Raw genomic sequence first — 23394 nt, 5'->3', positions numbered from 1 at the left:
TTGCAAATGTGCACCGTTTGTTTGCATTTGAAATTGTCGGCATGCATGGACCTATTGATAGTATTAGTAATGAGAGGTGTATCCATATATTATATAGTAGCGCCTCTACATTGGCACTGCGGGTCGCTTATGAAATCTAAAAAACTGATGCCGTTGGATATGACATGTGCAATATGATCATCCTAGACCTAATTTTTTTTTTTGTTTTTTTACTGAGTATCCAACTAAGCTGGTGTATAATACAACGTTATGAAAACAGAGGCCAAGATTTAGGGTAACGTAGAGAACAAGTTGGTCTTGAAGGTGAAGGAAATAATTGGAAAATGACGCCATTTGCTCAACTGTCTATAACCCAGACGCAAGGAAACTTGGACCAACAAGGGGACTGATTTGCCATACTTTATTTGAGCAAGTTGGATCACAAAATGCATTTTGGTCGAAACCATACATGCAAATCATAGCTACAACAAAAAAAAACTAATATTTTTCACGCGAACAACTTTGGAAGTAGGGACAGAAAGGTAAGTTGAAGAACAAAGAACACAAATAACGAAATAAAACTGAAGTAAAATTGGTGCAGACGTGAACGTGGAGCTCTCTTTGAGTGGCAGCACATGTGGCAGGACTTATGCGTGGGAAGAGAGAAGCGGAACAAGCCTTTCTGGAGAACTAATATATCGCCAGAAAGTACTGTCTTATAAGGAAGGGACGATTTTACCTTATCTGGTAAAATGTCTAGCAAGTTAGCGGCTTAGATAAATTTTCCTTTGAAATTAGCATCTAAACATGAGTTTTAAGATTGGTCAGATGGACTCATTCATTCATCATCATCAGCCTACTCAGGTCCACTGCAGGGCAAAGTCTTCTCCCATTTGACCTCCAACCACTCCTGTCCTGCGGTGCTCGAGTAAACTGTTTACCCCCGAAATTCTTTATTTCATCCCTCCATCGGGTTAATGACCTCACCCTTCTTCTAGACCCACCTTTTTGTTATTCACTCTGTTTCCCTAATTGTCCACCGGTTGTCGGTTCGCCTCATTACATGGCCAGCCCAAGTCCATCTCTTTTTATTTATTTGAACTAGATCTTTTACTCTCGGTTGTTCTATGGTGCAGGTAGCTCATTTCTTGTCCCCGAGTGTTATTCATAACATTATTCCATCCATGGCCCGTTGAGCCGACCTAAGTTTGCTTTCTAGTTGTTCAATAAGGTGCGAAGTTTCAGCTTGGCACCGGCAGTATGCACTGGTTGTAGATTTTGTAGCGTAAGCTACACTGGCCGAGGTTGAGCAGTTTCGCGTGGACCTTGAAGGGCCGTGCTGCGCAAGCGCGAGGAGCATTGGATTTGATTGGATTTGGATTGGATTGAATTGGATTAAATTGGAAATCCAATCCAATTGGAGTGCGGGTGTGTAGAGAATTAGGTCTGCAGATTGGCCGGACTGCGCATTCCAGAGGAGTGATGTCATAGCCGCGGCAGACGCACTGTCGCCGGTGCGTGCCCAGCTGTGTGCCTCCGCTGCGCAGTAGCCAAGGCTGACGCTGCGCCGGAGCCGCGGGCTGCCGCGAGGAGCAGTGACTGGACAGAACTTGGCCGGACTGGATAGGATTGGACTGGATTTTATTGGATTGAATTGGATTGGAACTCGTTTTAGCAGTAGTAACTATGATATTGAACTAACCCTAGGCAACAAAGAAGCCTATAGGAATAACCAGCTGAACCTTCGTATATCCTGGCATAGCCCAGATAAGCCACTGCTAATTTTTTTCTTTGAGTGACAGAGGCAGCTTACTTTTCATTATTTGAGAGTGCTTGCCGAGTGCTCCCTGGCATTTTCCTGTTGTGCGCCAGATTTCTCTCTCGTGGTTGGGGTCAGCACTAGGCGTTTGTCCGAGGTAGTTGTAATCTTTTATTTCTAGCGTTTCGTTTCCTAAGCTGAGGAGGACGTTTTTGGCATGTTTATTCCTGATGATTCTAGATTTATTCATATTTATTTTTAGCCCCACGGCTGCGCTTTCTGATTGTAGTTCCTCAAGCATTGTTTGCATGTATTCTGCAGTTCCACTCAGAAAGACTACGTCATATGCAAACCTAAAATGGCTCAAGTATTCCCCGTTTATCCTTAATACTGTTTTTCCACTCAAGCTTTCTAAATACCCCTCCAGAAATGCTGCGAATAATTTTGGAGAGATGGTACATCCCTGTCTTACTCCCCTTAAGATCGGATATTTACCGCTTTCCTTGTGGAGGGTTATCCTGCGCGTGCACCTTAATGTATGTTTTCTAGAACTCTTATGTAGGCTTCCTCGATTTCTTGGTCTTTTCGCGGTTCTAAAAGGGCTGTGGTGAGTACGGAACCAAACGCTTTCTCGTAATCTATAAATGCCATGTAAAAGGGCTGAGTGTACTCTGCGGTATGGTCTTGCTTTATGCTCTTGTGTTAGGACCTTCCAACCTCCCTCCCGATGCACTGTGAAACCTTATCCTCTTCAGAATGCTGTGCGGCTTCAGTGTCAGTTACTATGAAGAAAGTGCGCGATATCTCAAGTATCCAAGTATCTGGATTACTCTTGTACTAGCATACCGCCGGCTCTTGCGTGAGGACACTCCAACCGTACGCTGCGACGCAAGTTTTGCATTCGTTTAATCACTTCTTTCTTCTGCACATTTTAGCTAGTTTGCTCTTTTTACTTTTATCATGCCACTAGCGCTTACTACACGTTTTCTAAGACATGCAAGATGGCCCGCTGCGATGGTCTCTAAAAAAATCAAGACTTGATAAATCTGCACTATGACTGGATAACAGCAGTGATGTTAATTATAAGCAGATCCGTGCGTGTCACTACGCTAAAAGCTGTGCCACCCCAGAGATCTGGCGCCTAGAAACTGGCCTATGAACCACTTCTGAGTACATTTTTATAAGTGAATGCCGTATTTAAATATAAATGGGGCAAGCAAAAATATTGCTTAAAAAAATAAAACCATTTTATCTCCGACACACACGTATGTATAATGTCAATTTTGTAATTCAATGCAGCCCACTTCAGGCATGTGGCCTCGCATTACTTCCGTGTCACGGTTGACCACTGCCCCTTGAAGGCAGGGAGGCCATGCCTGCCCATGAACGCTCTTCCCAGCTTTTGCTGTAAAACTGAAAAACTCAAATCACTCACTACTACACACCTAAAAGCGACTCCTGTCGCACATCACAACAGGCGCCTTTACTCATCTATGGCCGCCTCAAATAAATATACGCCGCAACGGTAAACTTCACTTTCATGAGCTTATTCATATCCGTCGAAAGATGCAGCATGCGTCTTATCGAAGGGCTGTGTCTGCGCACGCAGGCTCACGGCTAACTATATTTGAGATAACTTGATACTGTGTCAAGGTTTCAAGGTTTATTCAATAAATGTTTGGTTTACAATACAAAGCGCGTTATTGATGTTAGTACAGAAGGAGGTCCCAAAGTATATTTAAGCATTATGCAAGTCTAGGCTGGCGAAGTACTTGTAGGAAGCAGGCGTGAAGCGGATGCGGCTTCCCACATTTATTGAGGTCGCATAGGCCCGGCCAGAACGAGCCCGGCCCAGCTGCTGAGTCGCGTTCCAATTGTCTGTCGTGCGTGGCACCACTGACGTAGCCGGGCAAGAACCGCTCATAATGAAGATGGCGATGGTGTCGCTACATACTATTTGTAGCGCGAGTAGGAGAGCATGTCTACCTCTAGACTATATGCGTTAACACCTGAGCGCAGATCCTGCAGCGTTGCTCACAGGTTCTTCTTCTACGCGGGATTCTCTGTCTCGTTTTGCGTGGGCGCGCAAGTGGTAAGCCAAACTACTTCTGTGAGTAAAGGTGCTTGAACATTTTTGACATTCAAAGGGCTTTTCGCCAGTGTGACTGCGCTCGTGATGAATCAAAGTGTGCCTGTGAGCAAACTCGCGCGAGCAGGTTGGACATTTATATGGCTTCACGCCAGTGTGAACTCGCATGTGAACAGTTAGATAATTCTTGTATGCGAATGTTTTGGAACAGGTAAGGCATTCCTACGGTTTCTCCCCTGTGTGCGTGCGAGTGTGCTCGCTGATGCGAGCTTTCGTATTTGAAGTGTAGGGGCAGTATTCACACGAGTACCGCTTCCACCCAGCAGAACCGCCAACAACTGTCTTATTATTGTCAACTTCCCCAGAATTTTTCAGTGCTTTTTTACCAGTGCTGTGACTACTGCCAGCGTTGGATGCTGCGTCCTTTTGGTCCGATACAGTGGGTACACTCGAAGTCGTTTTTTTCCGGCCCGGGTGTGCAGCTGCTCTTCCATTCTTGGAGCCCAATCCTGATCCGACAGAAAGTAGGAAATTGGACCAAAACAGAAAATTATGCAATGATAACTTCATTAGTTCTTTGCCAGCATGATAAATTGAACTATGAAATCTATTGTAGCTGTAAATAGGAGCGCACAGCCGGCACGAAAAGCACGGCATGCAGCAGTAATTTTTTTCGTTCCAATTTTTGGTTGTTTCATAGTGAGCTATAAGCTGAAACGACAATCAATTTTATTTTGAGTTTATCAGCCTTAGTAACTTCTCCAGATACTCGATTGGCAACCCATAAAATATTATCAGACGGTGACTTATTGCATCCCCGAAAGTCTTCAAGTTAATCTTCATAGAATTAACGTGTATGTTTTTGAGCGTTTAGTTTCTGGTTTACGAGTTTGTAAACTTCAGGCATGGCAGATGAACCTAAACTCGTTTGGGGTGATCTTACTAACAAAACAGCAACTGTCAAGGACAATCCGTTGTACTATTTATTTCTTCGGTATGGCACCTTAGACGCATCAACCGTTTCTAGCACTTTCACTGCCAACTACTGAAATCCCAATTGGCCATGCACAAGATATCGACTAGGATGATCTACTCTAGAAACCAGGTACCTTTCCAGTAATTTACTCACGGTCTGCTATTGTAGAGTGTACACTCCAATTTCATCTCAGTAAGAACCGCTACACATGTAAATGTTTGTGCCATCACCCGATACACTTACACCCACACAAGCATTGTGCCCAACCAGAATTGTATCAACGCAGTGTATCAAGACGAGTTGTATACATAAGCAAGGAAACAACGCCCAGCATGTAATGATGAGACAGGCCATGCAGACCTAGACGCCATTCTTTCATACATACAAGAGCAAATTGAAGTAGAACCCATAAAAGCCCGGTTATTACCCGAATGTTGAGACCAGTTCGTATAGCAACTTATGAGGATGAAGAAGCTGTCCTCACAGTCGAACTTGTTAAATGAATAAGGGCACTGTGATCAAGAAAAAAAGTGGTTGATCCTTCTTCGGTAGGAACCGGTAAAACACGAAAGTGAAATGTGCCTTCACAGGACCAGCTGAATGTTTATTGTGCATTGATATGAACTTGCACGTCGCTATTTATATTTCATCGGTATGGCCCCTTAGACGCATAAACGTTAGACACTGGATTTCACGGGCCGGAGCATTGCGTAAGTCCGACTGAAACCACAGGCCCTCGCAAACCGTCCGTGCGAACGAAACCAAACGGGTTGTTAGCGAATCGTTTGGTGAACACACGGTGTGCTGCAGCGAAAGGAGCAGCAGACCGTGCCACGAGCTCGACATTTACAAGTCGGCGTCGATTTTACCAATCTTACTCCGCCGTCGTTGCCTTGCAAGCTTCTCCGTAGTTTACGCTGCGCGTTCCCCGCACACGTAGGTGCTGGCATCGAGGCGCCAACTGTCGGCGCTCATTAGCGTCATGATGAACTACTTCACTTCGCCTCTGCTACACGGCAGCACAATCTGAAGGGAAGGATGTAAGTCGCGTTTGTCGTCCCGTTAACGCGTTTGCTCATAGCGCAGTCGGTAGCGCGTTTCGTACCTCCCTTTGCGGCGAAAGAATTTGTGGTTCAAATCCAGGCGCATCCGCGTCAATGGAATGTTTTTTTGGCGATGTCATTTCCGTGACGGAGTCGGTAGCGCGTTTCGTACCTCCCTTTGCGGCGAAAGAATTTGTGGTTCAAATCCAGGCGCATCCGCGTCAATGGAATGTTTTTTTGGCGATGTCATTTCCGTGACGGATATGATGTCAGTCAGATCTCGCCGAGTGGTCAATATCACCAAATCAAGTTGGAATCCCCGATAGTGCATGTATTTTTAAGTTGATTTTTTGTACTTTGATATTGTTTCTATACTTCATTCATCATTTTGGGCTGAAACTTTCATTGCTGCACCAGCGAGTTCGCAGAGAACGCGTGCAGACTGACACTGATGCGCTGGCGAGTTCTCGTTCGCGTGGTGATGACGGAAGCACAGACAGCTTGCTGGTACAGTTTCGAACCAGCCGACTGTCGGGCTCGTGCGAACACGCCTCTTGCGACACAGCTACAAGCCATGCAAGCTCCAAAGGTGGGGCTAAGCGCCTCGTTATTGAGCCCGTCCGATGACGCGGGGGGCGTTCATTCACTGCATACGCCTCGGCTACTGAACGTTACGGTTCTGAACGGCTCTGGAAGGCTTATCTGACCATTGTACAGCCTACAACATGGCAAAAGCACGGCATGCCGATTCCTGAGATATCGAGAATGCAGAACCAACGATAACGTTGGATGCCGAGCATACTGCTTCATAGAACCGAAACCAAAACTGGTTAGAATTCAAATCTTTGATATCGTCCAATAACATCCCATTTCGAATGCGCGTCACTGCTGTTAGATGTTGTCATGGAGGAAAGAAAAGGTTGCGGTCGCCGCAAATGTAACATGGTATTTTTCCTCCTCTCAGGATTTTTAAATTAAACACTGCTTTCATCGACTGGATAACCAATGAAAAGTGCGTTTATTTGAGCCAGTCAATGCAATGCAAAAAAAAAACAAAAGTTCGACAAAGTCATTTAAGTGTCCCTTTAAGACCAGTGGCGACGCCCCAGCCCCTAATGGCGATTTCCTTGAGACATCACAGAATCTTGTTCATGCGATTGGCGTTCGCCGACCGAAGCCACTGTCAGGAAAAAATTGGCTGCGTATCTGCTCCTTGCGTTGCAAATGTCGACGCAAGACGATGTTCTACTGGCGCCCCTGCCAAGTAAATGCCTCCCTTCCTTCTCTTTCCCGCTCACCTCTCATGCTGTTCCCCTCCCGTCTCGTTCCTTCCAAGATAACACGCTAGAGGTTCGCCCAAGTCATTTTAAATTTACCGCGTTCCCCTGCTCCAAGTCGGGTACCTCGATGCCAGCGCTGCCGTACGGCGGAGACGCGCGTGAATTGAGGCACCCGACTACGACATTTATAGAACCACGTTTCCCTACTCCACGAGCATTTCAAGCTGAACGTCTAGTCAACCTTTCGTTGCTGCTGCCGCTTGATTTTTTTTAGTTCCGCCAGGTTGCGCGGGAAACAGCAGGCGACGGTTTTCTGCAGTTGATGCGGTATTTTATTTGCTATCGTAAAAAGCAAGAACGCGTAATTTTTTAATAAAGGAACACGGCAAATATTACTCATGTATTGATTTTCTGCCTGATACTTGCGTAATGTCTTGTTCTTGTTCAACAATGTTCACAAGTATGAACATTAAAACGGCACTTACAGATTCAGATTTGGCTGAGAGTATATAAGACTATAAAGCAGCACGTGTTCAGTTTGGCCGGCTGGCTGACCGACATGCAGACAGACACACAGACAGAACAAAATTTGCTCGTTCAAGTAGCCCAAGAAAGACTATCGTCTTTAAAACGAAAGAGGCCCTGCTGCCCAATGGACGATGGCGAAGACGTCGCCGGCCTAACCGTCCCGGCTGTGGGCAGAAAAAGTTATTCTGTCTATCCGTCTCTTTGCCCATGCGATTGCATTGGGGCCCCTAGCTCCATTTATCCACATCGCTTGAATGCTAACTTGCAGATAACAGTGATAATTGCGTTTTTAGTGCTATCCCTAATTACGCTGCTCCTGCCAATACTGCATTTTTGTGCGTAACATTTGAAGGTTTTCGATATTTATTGCGTTTTATTTTGTTGAAAAATGCCTTTTGCGGTTGGAACAAGGTTGAGTGAAGGGTCAAAACCTCGTTCCTTCAAGCTGAACAAAGTTTTTTTTTCTACATGGGCCCTTCAAGATACGCCCTTTCCCCCCTCCACTAAAAATATTATTGAAGATCTGTCAGGATCATTTTCTGGTTTTGTTGCACACCCACAATACCTAGTACCATATAAATAAACTTTGGAAGATGACAAACTAGAAAGTTACTCACCGGAATGAAATCTCTTCACATGTTTATGCAGGTTAGACCTGTCTGCCGACCTATGTGGACAGAATGAACAGGAGTAGATTTTTGGCAGATTGGAGCGTCTGGGTTTCTTTGAATTCGGCAGCCCGGCCCCTTCTTTGTTGACGGGTGATGTTGTGCCAGCGCCTTGTTCACAGCGGACATCACTTTCCACGGGCAAGTCGCCAGAGTCGACATTCATTTCAGTAGGTGGCGTACTCTGCAGAGCAGTCAAAGCCTGCTGCACTAGCTCTGCAAGCAGGAAAGATACGAACGAAAAATTGCCATGAGCAGTAGAATTGTTGTGTCCGTACAATGTTTTGAGGAACGCAAGTACATAAACGAGCGCTAAAGAACTATAAATATTTACAGGTTGAAAAAAGACAAAGGCGTTGCCTTTACTGAAACCCGGATCACTGCTTCCTCCACATTTGCGTAGAAAAAACAGGAATAAAAGCAGTTGTCTTTTCAGCTGGAAAAATGTAACTATGCCGGAAGCACATTAATTCATTCCCAAATGCCACAGCGAGTGCTTGTGAAGTGTATGAAGTTTCTTGGCAGATGTAGCCTGATGTCATTTGAAGCTGAACAAAATATGCATGCTCGTTCATTTGTTAAGTAGACAGATGGTGCAGGTGGTGTCTCACAGCCAATTTGCCTTTTCTTCCATTGGCCAACTCGGGTATTCAGGATTCAAACTAAAAAACACTATTGTATAGGCGGCATTCATGCCGCCTATACAACAGTGTTTTTTAGCTGATGGCGTGACGTCTCTTATAAGGAAAGCTAAAATACGCTTCAAATGTGATTGAATTAGCTAAATGCGAACAAGCTCAAATTATATATCAATAAAACAAAATGTATGCTGTTTTCCTCTATAAACAAACCAGTTGTCGTTTGTTTGTGACCTCTCAAACACAAATATTTTAACGCGTTCCTGCAAATAAAACCTTGGTGTGCAATTTCATAAAAACCTGAAGCGTACATCTCATGTAAATGTTGTACGACACGAGATCGCATGCTCTATATAGCTGTTGAACAGGCCTCATATGCTGCAACCTTTACATCTGAATGCCAGTTTTGTTTGACTACTCTTCACTCATTAATGGACTATTGTCAGTTAGTTTGGTGAGCTCACTGAAACCAACTATAACATTCTTCACATCGTGCAGAAAAAAGGAATTCGTTTCATCTGAAACCTAACAAAGTATGAACCTATGTGCCCTTATTTCAGGCAGCTTCGGACTCTATCCATTTATGTCTCGTAAAAAATGCGACTAGTTTCTTCCCAAAAGTAAAAATGATCTTACCTATTCTTTTTAATGTATGCAGATCATGAATGTCAGTACCTTAGGCATACCAGCTTTAAAAAACAGAGAACGAAGGCAAATATGACAGAAAATTTTGGCTTGGAAGATTCCTAATCTTGTTAAGCAACGTACCCGAGTAAACGACGTTATAGATGAATCCCGCTCAGACGTGTGCTTCAAAATCAATTTAATGTCATGTTTCTCGAGTGCATACGATACTAGTATCGTATACACTAGTAAGCTTCCCCTTTTATCCTTGACTTTGCCGTTCAGGGTGTACATGGCTTCATTTATCTGCAAGTACGTGAACATTTTATTCATGCTTTTCCCGTTGGTTGTTTTCGTGCTTTTTTTAAACGTGTACTAGAACTGTTGATGTACACGATTTTGTTTTCATTATATCAAGGTAATCCTTCTTTGCATTGAATAAAAACTCTCTGTTCTGGTATGCGAGCTGTATAATTTGTGTTGTTTGTGTAATTTTGAACTACAGTGATACAGCGCGTGTCTTGCGTAGCCGTCCTACAGGCTTAGTCAAGCGATCATAAGTGTCGCCTTTCGCCCATGCACTGCTGCACAGTGCTTCACTGTCGAATAAACAAAAAAACTACGAGTCCTCCTCTAGTCTCAGAGCAAACAAAAGCCGCGAAGCCTCTCTCTCGCTGTACAGATGATGTATGACAAGGCACGGGAAGAATTTCTCACCTGCATGAATCTTGACATGGCTCAGCATGCCAGTCTTGTCCTTTGAGGTGAACGGACACTCGGGGCAGCAGTATTCTCGGATGTCACCTGGACTGTACACCGCAGGGCACCCACTCTCTACTCCTGACTGGTCCACCAATTTGTTTTTGCCTCCAGTGGAATCCAACGGAGGACTTGACTCCTCAGGATCTTGGGCTGTAGGTGCAGGTAACAAGACAAAACGTTTCTCCGGACATTGTGGTCATTTTTCGTGCCTTGAAGGCAGAAGCCTTGAGTGCTACTGTAACGGGTACCTGTTATACACGTTTACACAGCCGCCATGCTTTTTTGCCTTCCTTAATCTTTCCTAAACCACCATAATTCATCTTAGTCCTCCCGTAATCCATCTCTATTCATTTTAATCTCTCTTAGACTGTTCTAAATAATCTTAATAAACCTCAAGTTATCTTAATTCACATTATTTCCACCTTGGTAATCATTACTATGAATAACTAAGGAATCATTATTCCATCCTAACTCATTTTAATTATCTTAACCGTCTTAACCGCACCTTGCTAATCATTGCTATCAATCACTAATCAATTATAAACTGTGGTAGTCATCAATCATCTTTCATACACGGCTTAACTTTGGTTACTGCACCATTTGTGCCAGCACCACGGTCATTTGGGTTCAACCTTCCAACGAGACAAAAAAGGCTGTCACCTTAATTTTTCGAACGGCTGACTTGCGCTCGAATTCTACTGCATACAAACATAACTAAGCAATAAAAAACTCTCACGACCTAAAGCACGTAGCTTCATTATTGTCCCTTTGGACAATCAGAAATGAGATATTTTGCCGCAACACGGTTTTATATAGTTCTATAAAAAAAGCTTGTAAATACACATTGTCCCACTAAGCTTTTCTACGAGCTACCTCCAGGCGATGAAGGTGTGATAACTACGGCTTTTATGCGTAAATTACTCAGAAAGTTCTGAATTTGAAGGGCAAGTTATACGCAAACAGCCGAAATATAATCAAGTAGAAGTCCTAAATATCCACGTTACAAAATGTTACAACTACCTATTTCTAGTTGAAAATCTTAAGTAATAACACTACTTTTCTCAATTTTTACGGAAACGAAAGAGCTGCAGCTCTTGGAATAAGATTCTTTTCACGCCCGTGAGAACCGCACTTATTCGACGACTTTTATAGCACAACTGTCCAAGACACATTGACATTGGTATGAACATAATGCGACTGGCTGTCAATGTAACTAAAAACTACGCCACTGATCAGACTAGACGGGAGATAAAAGAAGGGTGTCTTGTAGGGTCAGCCACGGTGTAAGGTAGACAGAAATTCTGACAAATGCATCTGGCCATTTGCTCTGAGCCCTAAGATTTGCTCTGACTTGATGCTTGCAAGTTGCAACACTTGCGTTGCTCGTTTATTGTCATGCGCCTTCTCCCACTGCCATCTTTGGGTTCGGTTCCCTCCCCCGCCTTCTGGACAACACCTTTGAAAATCTGGGACCCGACTACCTATTCATGTGCTGGTGAAAAGATTCCGGGGAAGAATGACATTAGAGTCTCGAACAAATGTTGATATTTTTTTGAAGCCATGAACCAACTCGCCCAACAAGGAATCCTATAAATGTTGATAATATTTGATCACACAATGCTGTTTTTAACTGAACATGACACGCTGGAACTTTTACTTGTGACTTTAAGGCTGTCTGTTATCTACAAAACTACAGAGCATTATTCAATGAAAATACGCCATTATCAAAAACCCCTGAGATACGCCAGTAATGCAAAACAACAGCCTAACGTGAAAGTGAAAGACTTAAGTGTTGCCTCGTTTGCTGTCCAATACTCCTTGTCGTCAGCTGGCAGCCTTCTTAGCACCACTTTCAGTTTCTCTGTAAGCACCATCTTCATTTTACCAAAAATAAACGCTAACAACCAAAAGACAACAGTTCACGTTTTGGAAATTTCACTGCAAATTACCTCGCCCCACTCCCTTAAATCTTCAAAGCATTACGCAAACCACCAAAACAATACTGAAATGTCATTTCACGTCCATACCCTTGCGATACAAAGGATTTTTTTAGCAATTTTTATTGTTTGACTGTGCTGCACGGCTCCTGATCAAGCTATATTGTTCTGTCTGGTTAATGCTAACAAGTGCATCCAGTTATGATAGAGCCTGCCCCCTTTCTGTACGTCATAACTTCATTGTTGCGCAAGCTTATGTCGTAAACGACTTGCATTCAAAATATTCTACGGTTTTATGTGCGGAAGGTCAACCTGGGCAATGATGCGGGCCGTTGCGGGAGAGCGAGATCCAGGTGAATTGGGATCCCCTGGAGATATTTAAAGGAGCACTGACACGAAATCTTAACGCTGAGATAACTATGTAGAAGGCTTCTTTAGTATGTGGAGATATCTCCCAAGGCGGTTTAAGAGTAACCCTTCAGGATAACATTTTTTTTAGTTAATTTTAATTTTTCCATGCAAGAGAAACCTCACAACGGATACCCTTTCAACATCGGCATCAGCATGACGCGTTCAGTGCCTCGCCATGCGCATCGCCTCAAACTGCCGGCATCAGGGCTCGGCTGGCTGGCTGCTGTTAACGCGTGCTGCTCCGCCTTGAGTATCACGTCACAGTTTTGGGACTGACTTCATGCGACCCGGGCGCCTCGCTGTTCAAGTCGTCTAAACAGAAATTGACACATGTGCAGCTTTCCCGCTCATGGCAGTCCTTTCGACAGTGATTACTCTGCAATTTTTTAGCGAAATGAAAAGTTCCTTTGCACAGCTAATATTTGGGGTGAATACCTGCTTTGTGCACAGTTTCAAGTCGCGCACGTTGCGCGACTGGGTTCCTGAGCCATGGGAACTATCCCATAGAAATGCATAAGGAGTTAATTTTGACAGCGAATTACACACACCAATATTCAAAAACCTGAAATGTTCTTGTAGCGTTTTAATCTCCACGTTGATTTCTAGCTTTATACCAAATATCATTTTCCTAAAGTGGTTTTTCTAGGTTCCCGAGAGGTTGTAATTTTGAGCGAGAAAGCTGGGTATGCAGATAAATGCGGCTGTAAATAAATATTTACTCTGCAGCAGACCATCTAAAGTGTCATTCTATGATTACTGGCCCGGTAGGCACCCACAGCAGCGAAAGAAAAATGTAACAGAAAAACTTCGTGTCAGTACTCCTTTAACGTGTGCCAAAATCTCGGCACCTGGGCGTTTTTGTTTTCCGACCCCATCAGAACAGCAGCAGTCGCCTCCTTAATCGAGCCTGCATTCCTGGGGTCAACAGTACAGCGCCTTAGCCACTAAGCCACCGCGCGGGTTCATTACTTTCATTTATTCTTTCGCTGTTATGTAGAAGAGGTTCTCATACTCTGTAAATATGAAACCTGTTATGTATAATAGACCATTTTAGCATATCTACAGCTACGATTGCTTCAAATATTGGAAGTAATAATCATCCCTGCTTCGTTGAGAAGGTTTCAAAGCAGAAGTCTCACATATAAAACATTTCTGTACCTATTGGTTGAGTAACCTCGAGCACACTTTGGCACACTTTAAATAAACACCATACATGCAGTGTAATACTAGCCAGATATACTGACAAGAGTCAAAGTAGTGCCGTGGATCACGCGGTCAAATCAAGAAAAAAAATTGTCCACCATCGCAATTGAGATGCGAAGACTCAGCAAACACACTTCACTAGCTATTACTTAGCTTTTTTTAGGTCTGCCCATCTTACCGGGAGATCAGACACTGATGCCATCTCTCTCATCCAGAACACCTACTACCATCACTGTAAGCGCAGCTAATCCCCGACGTGCGCCTCCCCACCCGAACATCTGCGCCACGACGCGCACTCCCCACACCTGCTCGGCGGCTCTTAGCGCCCTCGCCACCTCCTCTCACATTTATTGGCCTAGCATCTCTCTCCTCTCCACTTTGCTGTGCCGAGTTTTGAGCAACGCCACGCAGGGATGTAACTCAAGCTTAAGCAGCTGCTCTATTAAAAACAAAGCCCCCCACCTTAAGAGAAAGATGATTGAAAAGAGGAGCTTCCACAGTCCACCCTCCTAAAGACCGAACTCCAAACTGCCAAAATCAGAAGTCAAAGTCCACTTCAACTCATCCAAGGTCTAAAACCAACGCTCCCGCTACGAAATCGAACAAAATTCTGAGCGCCCGAATGCGATGATAGCGCAATCGGATATATGCGTCTCGTAACGCGAGGGACCCAAGTTCGATTCTGACCTCGAGAACCGCATTTTTTTGCTTGAGGCGCGCACCCCCCACACCTACAAGTCGGCGCCTTGCCTCCTCACCACCTTCCCTTACACTTCTTGGCCTAACATTTTCGTTTTCTCCACTTTGCTGTGCCGAGTTTTGAGCGACGCCACGCGTGAAAAGAAATCCAGCTTAAAGCAGCTCCACTGTTAAAATTTGCGAATACTGACGGTGCTCAGTACAGCGTCAAAATTCAGCAAAAAGTGCAATATGTAAGCATATGAAGTATTACTTAATGCACGGAAAACAAGTACACACACAAACAAAATCAATGCCCGGTATTTTGTGATGAAAATTCATAAACAATGCAAATCCTACAAACAACTTCTAAGCATTTGCGTAAGAAGCGCGGGTACAATTTCATAGCCCTTGCTCGGCTGAAAGATTCCCTTGCTCGGCTGAAAACTGGGTCTAGAAAGGAACCTAGATTTACAGTCCAGCGTTCGTTTAGCATCGATCCAGTTGGAGCGGTGTTAGTATACAAATCACTCGAGCAAATCAAACGGTATTTTAGTTTTTTCCCATAATTTATCCACAGGATAATTGTAGAGTTCTCAGGGCAACTGTCAGTCGAGGTCCCAATGCCCATGATGATCTTGAAGGCACAGTCCTGTAATGCCTGCAAATAAACAAAATTCAATTATTTCACCACACACAAACTTTTCCGAGCACATGGTAGATATAAGGGTGCTTTGGCAACTAAAAAAATGTGAAGCCATAACAAACTAATTGTCCTTGAACTACCCAAAATTTCACCCAACAAGTAGTTTTAGTTTGGGTTATCAATACTGCAGCGATGATCACCTTGTCATTGCTGCCCTTTGCAGAAGCTTCTGGGGTGCCAAAGGTTAACCAACTTCGCAGTACTATTTATGCCTGCTTGCGTGTGTGCTCCAAAATTCTGCTTCTCAAGCACGCCTGAGGATTTTTCCGAGCCTGTACTAATACAAAATTATCTTCACTGCAAAAGAGAGTTAAAGAAAGCCGGCCGGTTAATGAGTTTACGCTATCCTTGTGATAAAATCTTGTTCCTGGCAATAAACTCTCCAGACACAGGATGCAACGAATTAGCTTCATGGAGCTTAACAATTATTGCGTCTTTCTTCAAACACCATTGTCCCAACCTTCATACCACCTTAGTTGGGGGTGTGCAATAAGACAATAATAATAATTCTAAACCAAACTAGCATTGTGAGGTTGATCAAGAAAGCCGACCGCATGCACGTTGACATAAGCAGCTACAGTAACTGTAAAAAGTGTGAAAGCAAGAAAAGAAATAGACGCTTGTAGCTATTTGCATTGAGAAAATTGGCCGCGTATCTGCTTGCTTCGCTACAAATGTCGAAACACGATGGCCTTCTGCAGCCCCTGCTACATAAGTCCTCGAATTTTTTCCTTGCATTTTCTGGGCATGTCTTTGCGCCTACATTTGGCACTTCATGGCCACTGCCATGGTCTCTAAAGGTCGGAAAACCGCGTCAAATGGCACTGTTCTTTCCAGATCGCCGCCGAAGATATGGCAAGGGACACTGGCGGCACCATCTGGCACTGGTCCTGGGAAACAGACGACTTTGCGCACCCAGGGCCACTGCCAGGTGGCGCACTGTGTCCGCGGGGAGGGCTCCGCGTTTCGCATTCCTACAGTGGCTAATATTTCATTTGCCATCGCAGCCCAAGAAACATTAGCGTGTTTAAGATGAAGTATCATGTATTTTTAAAAAAGGGACACTGCAAAAATCACTTATGTATTCCTGTTGTGCCTCAGATATGCGTAATGGTTTGCTTTTGCTAAACAATGTGGACAAGCATGAACACTGCCACAGTATCTACGTGTCTAGAAATGGCTTTGGCAATACAAACGTCGCGCTAGACATCTGCGTTAACATTGGCCGCGGTGGCTGAATCGAGGAACAGACAGACAGACAGACAGACAGACAGACAGACAGACAGACAGGCAGAAGTCAAAAAGACAGGTGGGCATGTCTACAGACCAAGTTCAAGTACCCCAAGAAAGATAAAATGTCATTTTAAACATTCCCAAGAATGTAACCATGTGAAAAAACATTTATGGGAGTACCTGTTAAGAATGGGGGGACATTGGAAGATGCATGATGTCTAGACGTGTGCGAATATTAAATTTGGAACTGTGAATCGAACACATCTAATGAGCAGTGACTTCAAATCAAATTGAATATTTTTGAATACGAATAGTAAAAACGTAGTGCAAAATTAAATACTCATGAACACAAATATCTCTTCTCTAGTATGTATAGAGCTACTAAAATATGCCTACAAAAAAGATAACTTAGGGAGGTGGAAATTAACACATCTGAGCGTGTTCATGTATCGGTGCTGGAAAATGAAATGCTGCAAAAATTACAAGTAAACAATTGAACCCGGACAAGCAGGAGAACAAAACATTCATGCCGCAGTATTGACAGGCGACTTCTTTCCACTTTATAAATTTAGTAGCGTTCCACTTCAGCTATGGTACATTAGAATTAACAGGCACTTGCTCGGTGCAATGTTTATATAGGTGTTCAACTTCTTGGCATAGCTTCCCTGTCAAGTTTGCACGCCGTCCGGCAGGGCCAACTTTTATTGCTCTACTGTTCCCAAAATTTGGTAATTCGGGAATTTCCAGTACTTTCGAGGGTAAAACTACTCTGCGAATATAATTAAGTAGCAAACACGATTCGCCAATTGTTTAAAGTTTAAAACATCCACACACCTCTAATGACGTCACATACGTGGTGTCCGAAAATCCCCTTAATAATACTGCCAGCGTTACACGTCTCTCAGCTGGTGCTTTTGCTGTTACTTCCAGCTACATGCCTACAAGGTAGCATAACACTCATTTCTGACTATTGTGGCAAAGCCAGACATGCGCTACGAGCGCAGTGTAGGAGGCCAGGATGTTTAAATTAACATATTTGTTTTTCACACTAATGCAACAACATTCAAACTTGCAAGGCTTTGGGGATATTTTCACAACCCAAAAGCAATAGTAACAAGAAAACGCAGTATACTATTCCTTGAACTACAAAAACCATCAGTCCTACATCCGCACCCATACAAGACACAAATGCTGCTGAAGCGATTCGTTCAACAGTGTGCTGTAAAATGGTTGCACCTCCTGAGCAACGAAAACATCCTGTAGCACAAATGAATGCTGACAGATTGCACGAAATGCAAATGCATACAGATCTTGCAAAGCTACAATGTAGTACATTCTAGTTGAACGAGGCTAAATTGGTTTAGTCAGTCAGAAGACCATTTTTGTGGGCGTTAGATAATTCTCTGTAACAGAAACAGAAAATGGCAGAGAATGCAGAGAAAAGAGAAAGAAAGCATACAAATTGCATTGTTTACAATGGCCAAAGACAAGCAAGAGACAAATTGCCACAAGGAGGTAAAACGCGTTACCGGGCGATGACTTTTCCTAGAGTTTTTAAAAAATAAGTTCCCGGACTTCTAGAGGGTTTGACAATCCAAAACAGGCATCATGGGAGAACTAGCTTTACATACATTTTGTGGGCCTCTTTTGTGTTAAAAAAACATGAGCTGCAGCTTTAACCGAGCAGTGGAGCCTAAATATATTCAGTTACGTGAACACTTCTTTGTAATAGTATAAATGAGTGCGATGCGAGGCTGTGCTGCGCAATACCACCTACAGAGCTATCAAACAGTATTTTCCGATTTCATAAATAGAACCACAATGAATTGCCGCCAGCTATGGATGCAGTGTATTAGTAGTAAAGACTCTTTATTCGGCCGAAACTACAGGCCGAGCATGTCGACCACGTGGGTGACCAGTCTGCACTGTTCTTCCCCTTGAGTTATCAGCCAATAATGTTTGTCTGGCTCTGGTGTTCGCGTGGCTCTCCAGGTCACGTGCAAGATACCATACAGCGTGGCCTGGATCATATCAACTCCTTTCTCACACCTAATGGTCTCTCTCCTGCTCCAAAAAAATCCGAGCTTCTCCTTCTCCATATAATGTCAACGTCAAAAGACGCGGCCAATGAGGTTGTTACGTTGTTTTAAACGTTAAGCAAGTCATAGTAGCCCCTGCACCGCAAGTAACGGGGCATATGTGCCGCTCATCACCTCTGTCATATCGCAAGTAGTAGTGATTGCACCTCAAACTCTACAATACCGCGATGCACATTGCGACCAGTGAAAGTGTCAACGTCGGACTCTTCAGAGCAAGGCTGCGCTGAGAGTCGTTAAAGCGCCTGTGAATCCGCCATGTTCGGACGGCTCTGACCAAAGAACCAAAAGGTAGCCCTCGCGGCATTATGAGTCGAGCCGCGCAACATAGTCCCAACACAGTTGCTCTGTCTGTTACAATGTCACCCGTTGCGCAAACTTTTTCCTTTCTGCAACCAGCGAGAGCTAACACTTCGCTGTCATGGATCACGTTTCTTGGTCAGTTGCAGGTAGGAAGGTGCCCTGCCAGCGAATGTCTCCAAACCGCCCTCGGGCGGGCACAACTTGGACGACGTAGGACTGCAGAGGAAACCGCACCAAACGCAAGTTCTTGAGGTCGGCAGGGCGTCAGAGAGAACCTGTCGAATCAGCGTGCCTGCAAACAAGGTAGGGCATAATGCACCAGGCATAAGTGGCGCAACCCTCCACAAAGCGTGCACAGCACAGCGACAGCGACACGGCACAGCTGAATCGAGTGTCAACTGAGAGACCATTGCGCTGTCACTCCCCTAGGCAAACTATTCGCAGGAACTGGCGATTATGTACTGTGGCGTTATCGCTGCAGGGCCGTTGCACACAGAATCGCAGTACGTATGCAGTGACCCTTGCGTTGCTATTTTAGACACCTCGTGAACTTTCTGGAAGGTGAGTTGGCCCTGTTGGGTGAGGAAGAGTTTCTGCGACATTGTTGAACCCTTCTAGAGGTGTCAAACAAAATCGTTATTATTCATGCCAGTTTTTTAACCCTATGTCAGGGGTATTCTATGTTACAAATGGTTATTTTGCCGCTATAATTGGATGTTTTACGCCGCAGTATTCGTTGTGGCATTACCACCCCTTTGTACCGTGTATTGGTGAATTGTAGCAACTGCTTTTGTACCCTTGTTTTCCTGGCATGCTAATCTTTTGGTTGTAACACACTCTAAATTGTTTGTATGTTTGTATCTTTTGTTTGTAACCAGCTTGAAATTGTTGGTGTGTTTCTGTAAGTGTCTGTAACTTCTAGACTTCTGGCTCTGTTAATTTTGTAACAAAAGGCGCTGCACTTGATTAACTGTTTCTGGTTGTTACCTTTCAACGTTGATACCAGGATTTTTTATTATAAATTTATCTTTTCAGACAGACATACCAGAATTTTCTGGTTTAAATAGCCCACAAAGAGACTACCGTGAAACGGGAGCAAGACAATCGGAAAATTTTTCAAAGTGCTTCAGTCTGCGGCACCCCCCAGAACTTTTGTTGCAATTTGAATAAATTCCTTGCTGTGGGTTTTTGTCCTTGCTGTTTTGTCGCTGTTTTTACTTTTTCCCCTTTTATTCTTCCGTTCTTCCGTTCCATTCTCCCCCCCCCCCGCCCCTAAAATGAAATCCCGCTTACGCCACTGGTGACAAGAATAAATTTCAATTTCGACTAATGAAACATTGTTTTTCGTGTGTAAGAGTGGGCAATATTGCGTTATCCTTCGTTATTTACGTCGACTTAATTAACAAAGCCTGCAGTAGCGGTTGATGATGCAATATGTATTTAATGCGACAATCATATTTGAGCACAGTGTAACCTATTATAAACTCAAGCGACGTATTGGACCGCGGCTTTCACTTTTGTGTCACTGAAGCCCATATCCTGACTTTTGAAAGAAAAAATAAATTTCGTAATTCGTTTTTCTGTCTCTATGACAAACTTCCCCCGATGACTAAATGCCCTACGAGGAGTGACTATGTGTGACCAAATGCCCAGTCGGCCTGCTTATGAGTCGGCCGATGACGAAACGTGACTATCGGTTTCCTTTTCTGTTCCCCTTTGGAATGGCAAACCGTCTCCACGCTGTCAGTGCCAACATATAATGTCGACACCAGGACACGAGGGGCTGAAGGGAAACGTGAGAGCCAACCAAGTTGCGCCACATCTTGCACATCGCGCGGCGTATACCGTCCCAGCCTCGTGTCACTAGATAAGGTGCTAATGACACTACCACAGCCTACTCCAGCCCCTCCCAAGCGGCTCCGGAGGACGCCTAAAGATATCAAATAGGCACACCATCCATATTCTCCAGGCCGGAAAGCTTCTCTGGCGCGGAAGCTCAAACACTGAGGCAAATCCAGGATCACCCTCACCCAAACAAAGCCAGACTATCAAAAATGTTCACTCAAACACACACAAACGCATGACATAAATTCGGAAAGCCTTTCAGCTTGTTTCATTCAACATGGGCCTGCCCTGTCGTCTGGCCCTTGGTAGACTTCGCGCCCGGAGAGGAGCACAAGAGTCTGCGGCCCTGGAAGGACGGCGCCACCTCTCGCACAATCTAAATTCCAACACATTTTAACCTCTCATCGTCTCTCTCTCTCTCTCTCTCTCTCTCTCTCTCTCTCTCTCTCTCTGCCTCTCTCTATCCGATGTGCGCTTCCGCCCTCTTCGCAGAAGGAAGTGACCATTTCTTTGTGTGCGCGTCACCGTTCTGTCGGGCGGGAAGGCGTTATCAGCATGCATGTTACCATGCAGCGTAAACGTAGGGAGCCGTATACGATTGCAGTCACGGAATTACACGCCCGCGTTTAGTTAAACACTCGCTCGTAGCTGTCGCTAACTCACCCCTCAGGAGAGGTTGGAGATCCCAAGCTACGGATTGAGAGACGCCACCTGCGTATTGCGATACCGTGCAAACGCCGCGAACAATAACCGCCATATCGCCGTCGAACTGTAGAACTTCGCAGCAAAGGATCGCTTCAGTCCGTCTGCACACTCGCGCCGATAAGCTTATCACACGCTGCTCGCGTCAGCGCCAATGATTACGAAACGTGGCTCATGCAGCGCACGTAACAATGAAGGCGGCAGGAGGGGTGTCAGCCGTACGAGCATAAAAAACGCCACATAACAGCACGAACGTAAATACTGGGCTAGCGATACGTGTATTCGTTTTAAAACCCGGACACAGGCGTGTGCGTAAATATGTGTATACAGTCGCGGAAGGGAAACGGAAACGTGTAAACAACGCCGGTGTTCAACCGAGGAGTATCTAATCGCGGAACTCGAAGTTCGTCCAGCTTAAAAACGCGCGATCCAGACCACGGTCAGCTTAGGCGGCGACGGAGGGTCATGGCTTTCTCACCGGCGTCCATCGTTCCGGTGCTATTCCTGGCCTCAACGCTATGGAAGGCTTCGCAGACGGCGCCCGTAACTCAGGCGTCGACTTGCTGGCCGCACCCAGGTACGCCTGCGTTCGCACTCTTGCAAACCTCGCAACCAGAGCCTTCCATTTCCGCTCGCAAAACTACTCGCAACTCGGCTGCAGCGCTGTCTGTGGGATGTTGGGCGAGGTACATTACGGTTGCGTTCGCTATGTATATGGCAACACTAATTGATTTGATTGATTGATTGTGGGGTTTAACGCGCCGACGCAACGCAGGCGATGAGGCGCGCCGTAGTGGAGGGCTCCGGATTAATTTTGACCACCTGGGGATCTTTAACGTGCGCCGAAATCTCGTACACACGGGCGTTTTTGCTTTTCGCCTCCATCAGAAAAGCGGCCGCCGCGGCCGGGAATCGAACCCGCGACCTCGTGCTCAGTAGCGCAACGCCTTAGCCACTGAGCCACCGCGGCGGGTGGCAACACTAATTGGTAGAAAAATTCAAACACTGTTGTAGCAGCGAAGTTGTGTGTGAGAAACGTACGTAAAAAACCGAAGCCCCTTCTTTTTTGAGAAAGGTGGTTAAAACGCAAAGCGTTTTCCCGTGCCAAAGTCAAAGCCAAAGCCCAAAATCCAGACGGCTTCATCCGTATCGGGATGGCGCAGTCGCATACATGTCGGCATAGAGTTTCTCGCTCTATGGATGTCGGCTCCATAACGCGAGGGACGGGAAGCGTTTTTAACTGCAGAACACTTTATGGGCTCGCCTTGTCGTCTTAGCTCGCTAACGGTCGATGCGACTGCCGGAATCAGGCGGCGCAGCGAGATAACGCATCCAAGTAGAGCCTTCTGTCCCGGGGTCATGGAGTCACGCTGAGGCTTAGGAAAACCAAGCAAATTAAATATTCATAACCGTTCGAACCTCGTGAAACGCTGGCGCTCATAAATCTCCCCGTTGTTTAGCGCAAAGAAAACTTCAGGTACATTTCCGGCAAAATCATTGTTCGTTTAGTTAGGAACGCTCGTTGGGTTGGTTTTTACAATAGTAAGCGAAAAAAGCGGCCGCGCCGGAAAAAAATGGAGCGTTCGAAACGACCAGCCACGCAAGAAAAGAATGGCGCGTTCGAAATGCCGCAGAAAAGCTCCAGCCGCGCAAGAAAAAAATGGCGCGTTCGAAATGCCGCAGAAAGGTTTCAGCCGCGCAACAAAAAATGGCGCGTTAGAAAGGCCGCATAAAGGCCCCAGCTGCGCAAAAAAAAAAAAAAAAAAAAAAAAAAAAAAAATCCGCGTTCGAAATGACGCAAACAGCTCCAGCATACGAAATTAAAGCAAGCACAAAAAGAACAGACTCCCGCTGGCGCAGTTTCGTGCAAGGGGCGCGCAAGCACTGCGAAGGCGGGAAATTTGAAATACATTGGGTGTCAGCAGTGAGTGGAT

General features: G+C 45.0%; 2 protein-coding genes and 1 long non-coding RNA gene across 6 annotated transcripts in view; 1 reads left to right on the top strand and 2 right to left on the bottom strand.

Annotated features, from left to right (window-relative positions):
• LOC144159581 (uncharacterized) overlaps positions 1-12655 on the bottom strand; it is a 36886-nt gene extending 24231 nt beyond the window's left edge. The window contains exons 1-4 of one of the 3 annotated variants that reach the window (XM_077691161.1): positions 12136-12655; positions 10302-10496; positions 8272-8538; positions 4214-4336 (exon numbers count right to left, since the gene is read on the bottom strand). In XM_077691161.1, the coding sequence (XP_077547287.1) occupies positions 4214-4336; positions 8272-8538; positions 10302-10496; positions 12136-12226 (676 nt within the window). In that variant the 5' untranslated portion in view covers positions 12227-12655. Of the gene's footprint in view, positions 1-3992; positions 4337-8271; positions 8539-10301; positions 10497-12135 lie in introns of those variants that run through there. The other 2 variants (XM_077691163.1, XM_077691162.1) reach the window with 2 other exon arrangements.
• A 438-nt stretch (positions 12656-13093) lies between these two features.
• The window catches only part of LOC144159586 (uncharacterized), a 19475-nt gene continuing 9174 nt past the window's right edge, over positions 13094-23394 (bottom strand). The window contains exons 1-3 of one of the 2 annotated variants that reach the window (XR_013320333.1): positions 21939-22071; positions 19077-19205; positions 13094-15236 (exon numbers count right to left, since the gene is read on the bottom strand). This is a non-coding gene — a long non-coding RNA (uncharacterized LOC144159586). Of the gene's footprint in view, positions 15237-19076; positions 19206-21938; positions 22072-23394 lie in introns of those variants that run through there. The other variant, XR_013320332.1, reaches the window with a different exon arrangement.
• The window catches only part of LOC144159583 (astacin-like metalloprotease toxin 5), a 26666-nt gene continuing 24557 nt past the window's right edge, over positions 21286-23394 (top strand). Inside the window, exon 1 of the mRNA XM_077691168.1 lies at positions 21286-22037. Coding sequence (XP_077547294.1) covers positions 21926-22037 — 112 coding nt within the window. The 5' untranslated portion in view covers positions 21286-21925. The remainder of the gene's footprint in view (positions 22038-23394) is intronic.

The sequence above is a fragment of the Haemaphysalis longicornis genome, unplaced genomic scaffold (assembly GCF_048455015.1).
Source record: "Haemaphysalis longicornis isolate Haplotype H1 unplaced genomic scaffold, Haemaphysalis longicornis Haplotype H1 scaffold_10, whole genome shotgun sequence".
Taxonomy (NCBI): domain Eukaryota; kingdom Metazoa; phylum Arthropoda; class Arachnida; order Ixodida; family Ixodidae; genus Haemaphysalis; species Haemaphysalis longicornis.
The sequence above is the reverse complement of the archived record's forward strand: the minus strand, read 5'-3'. Positions and strand labels throughout refer to the sequence as shown.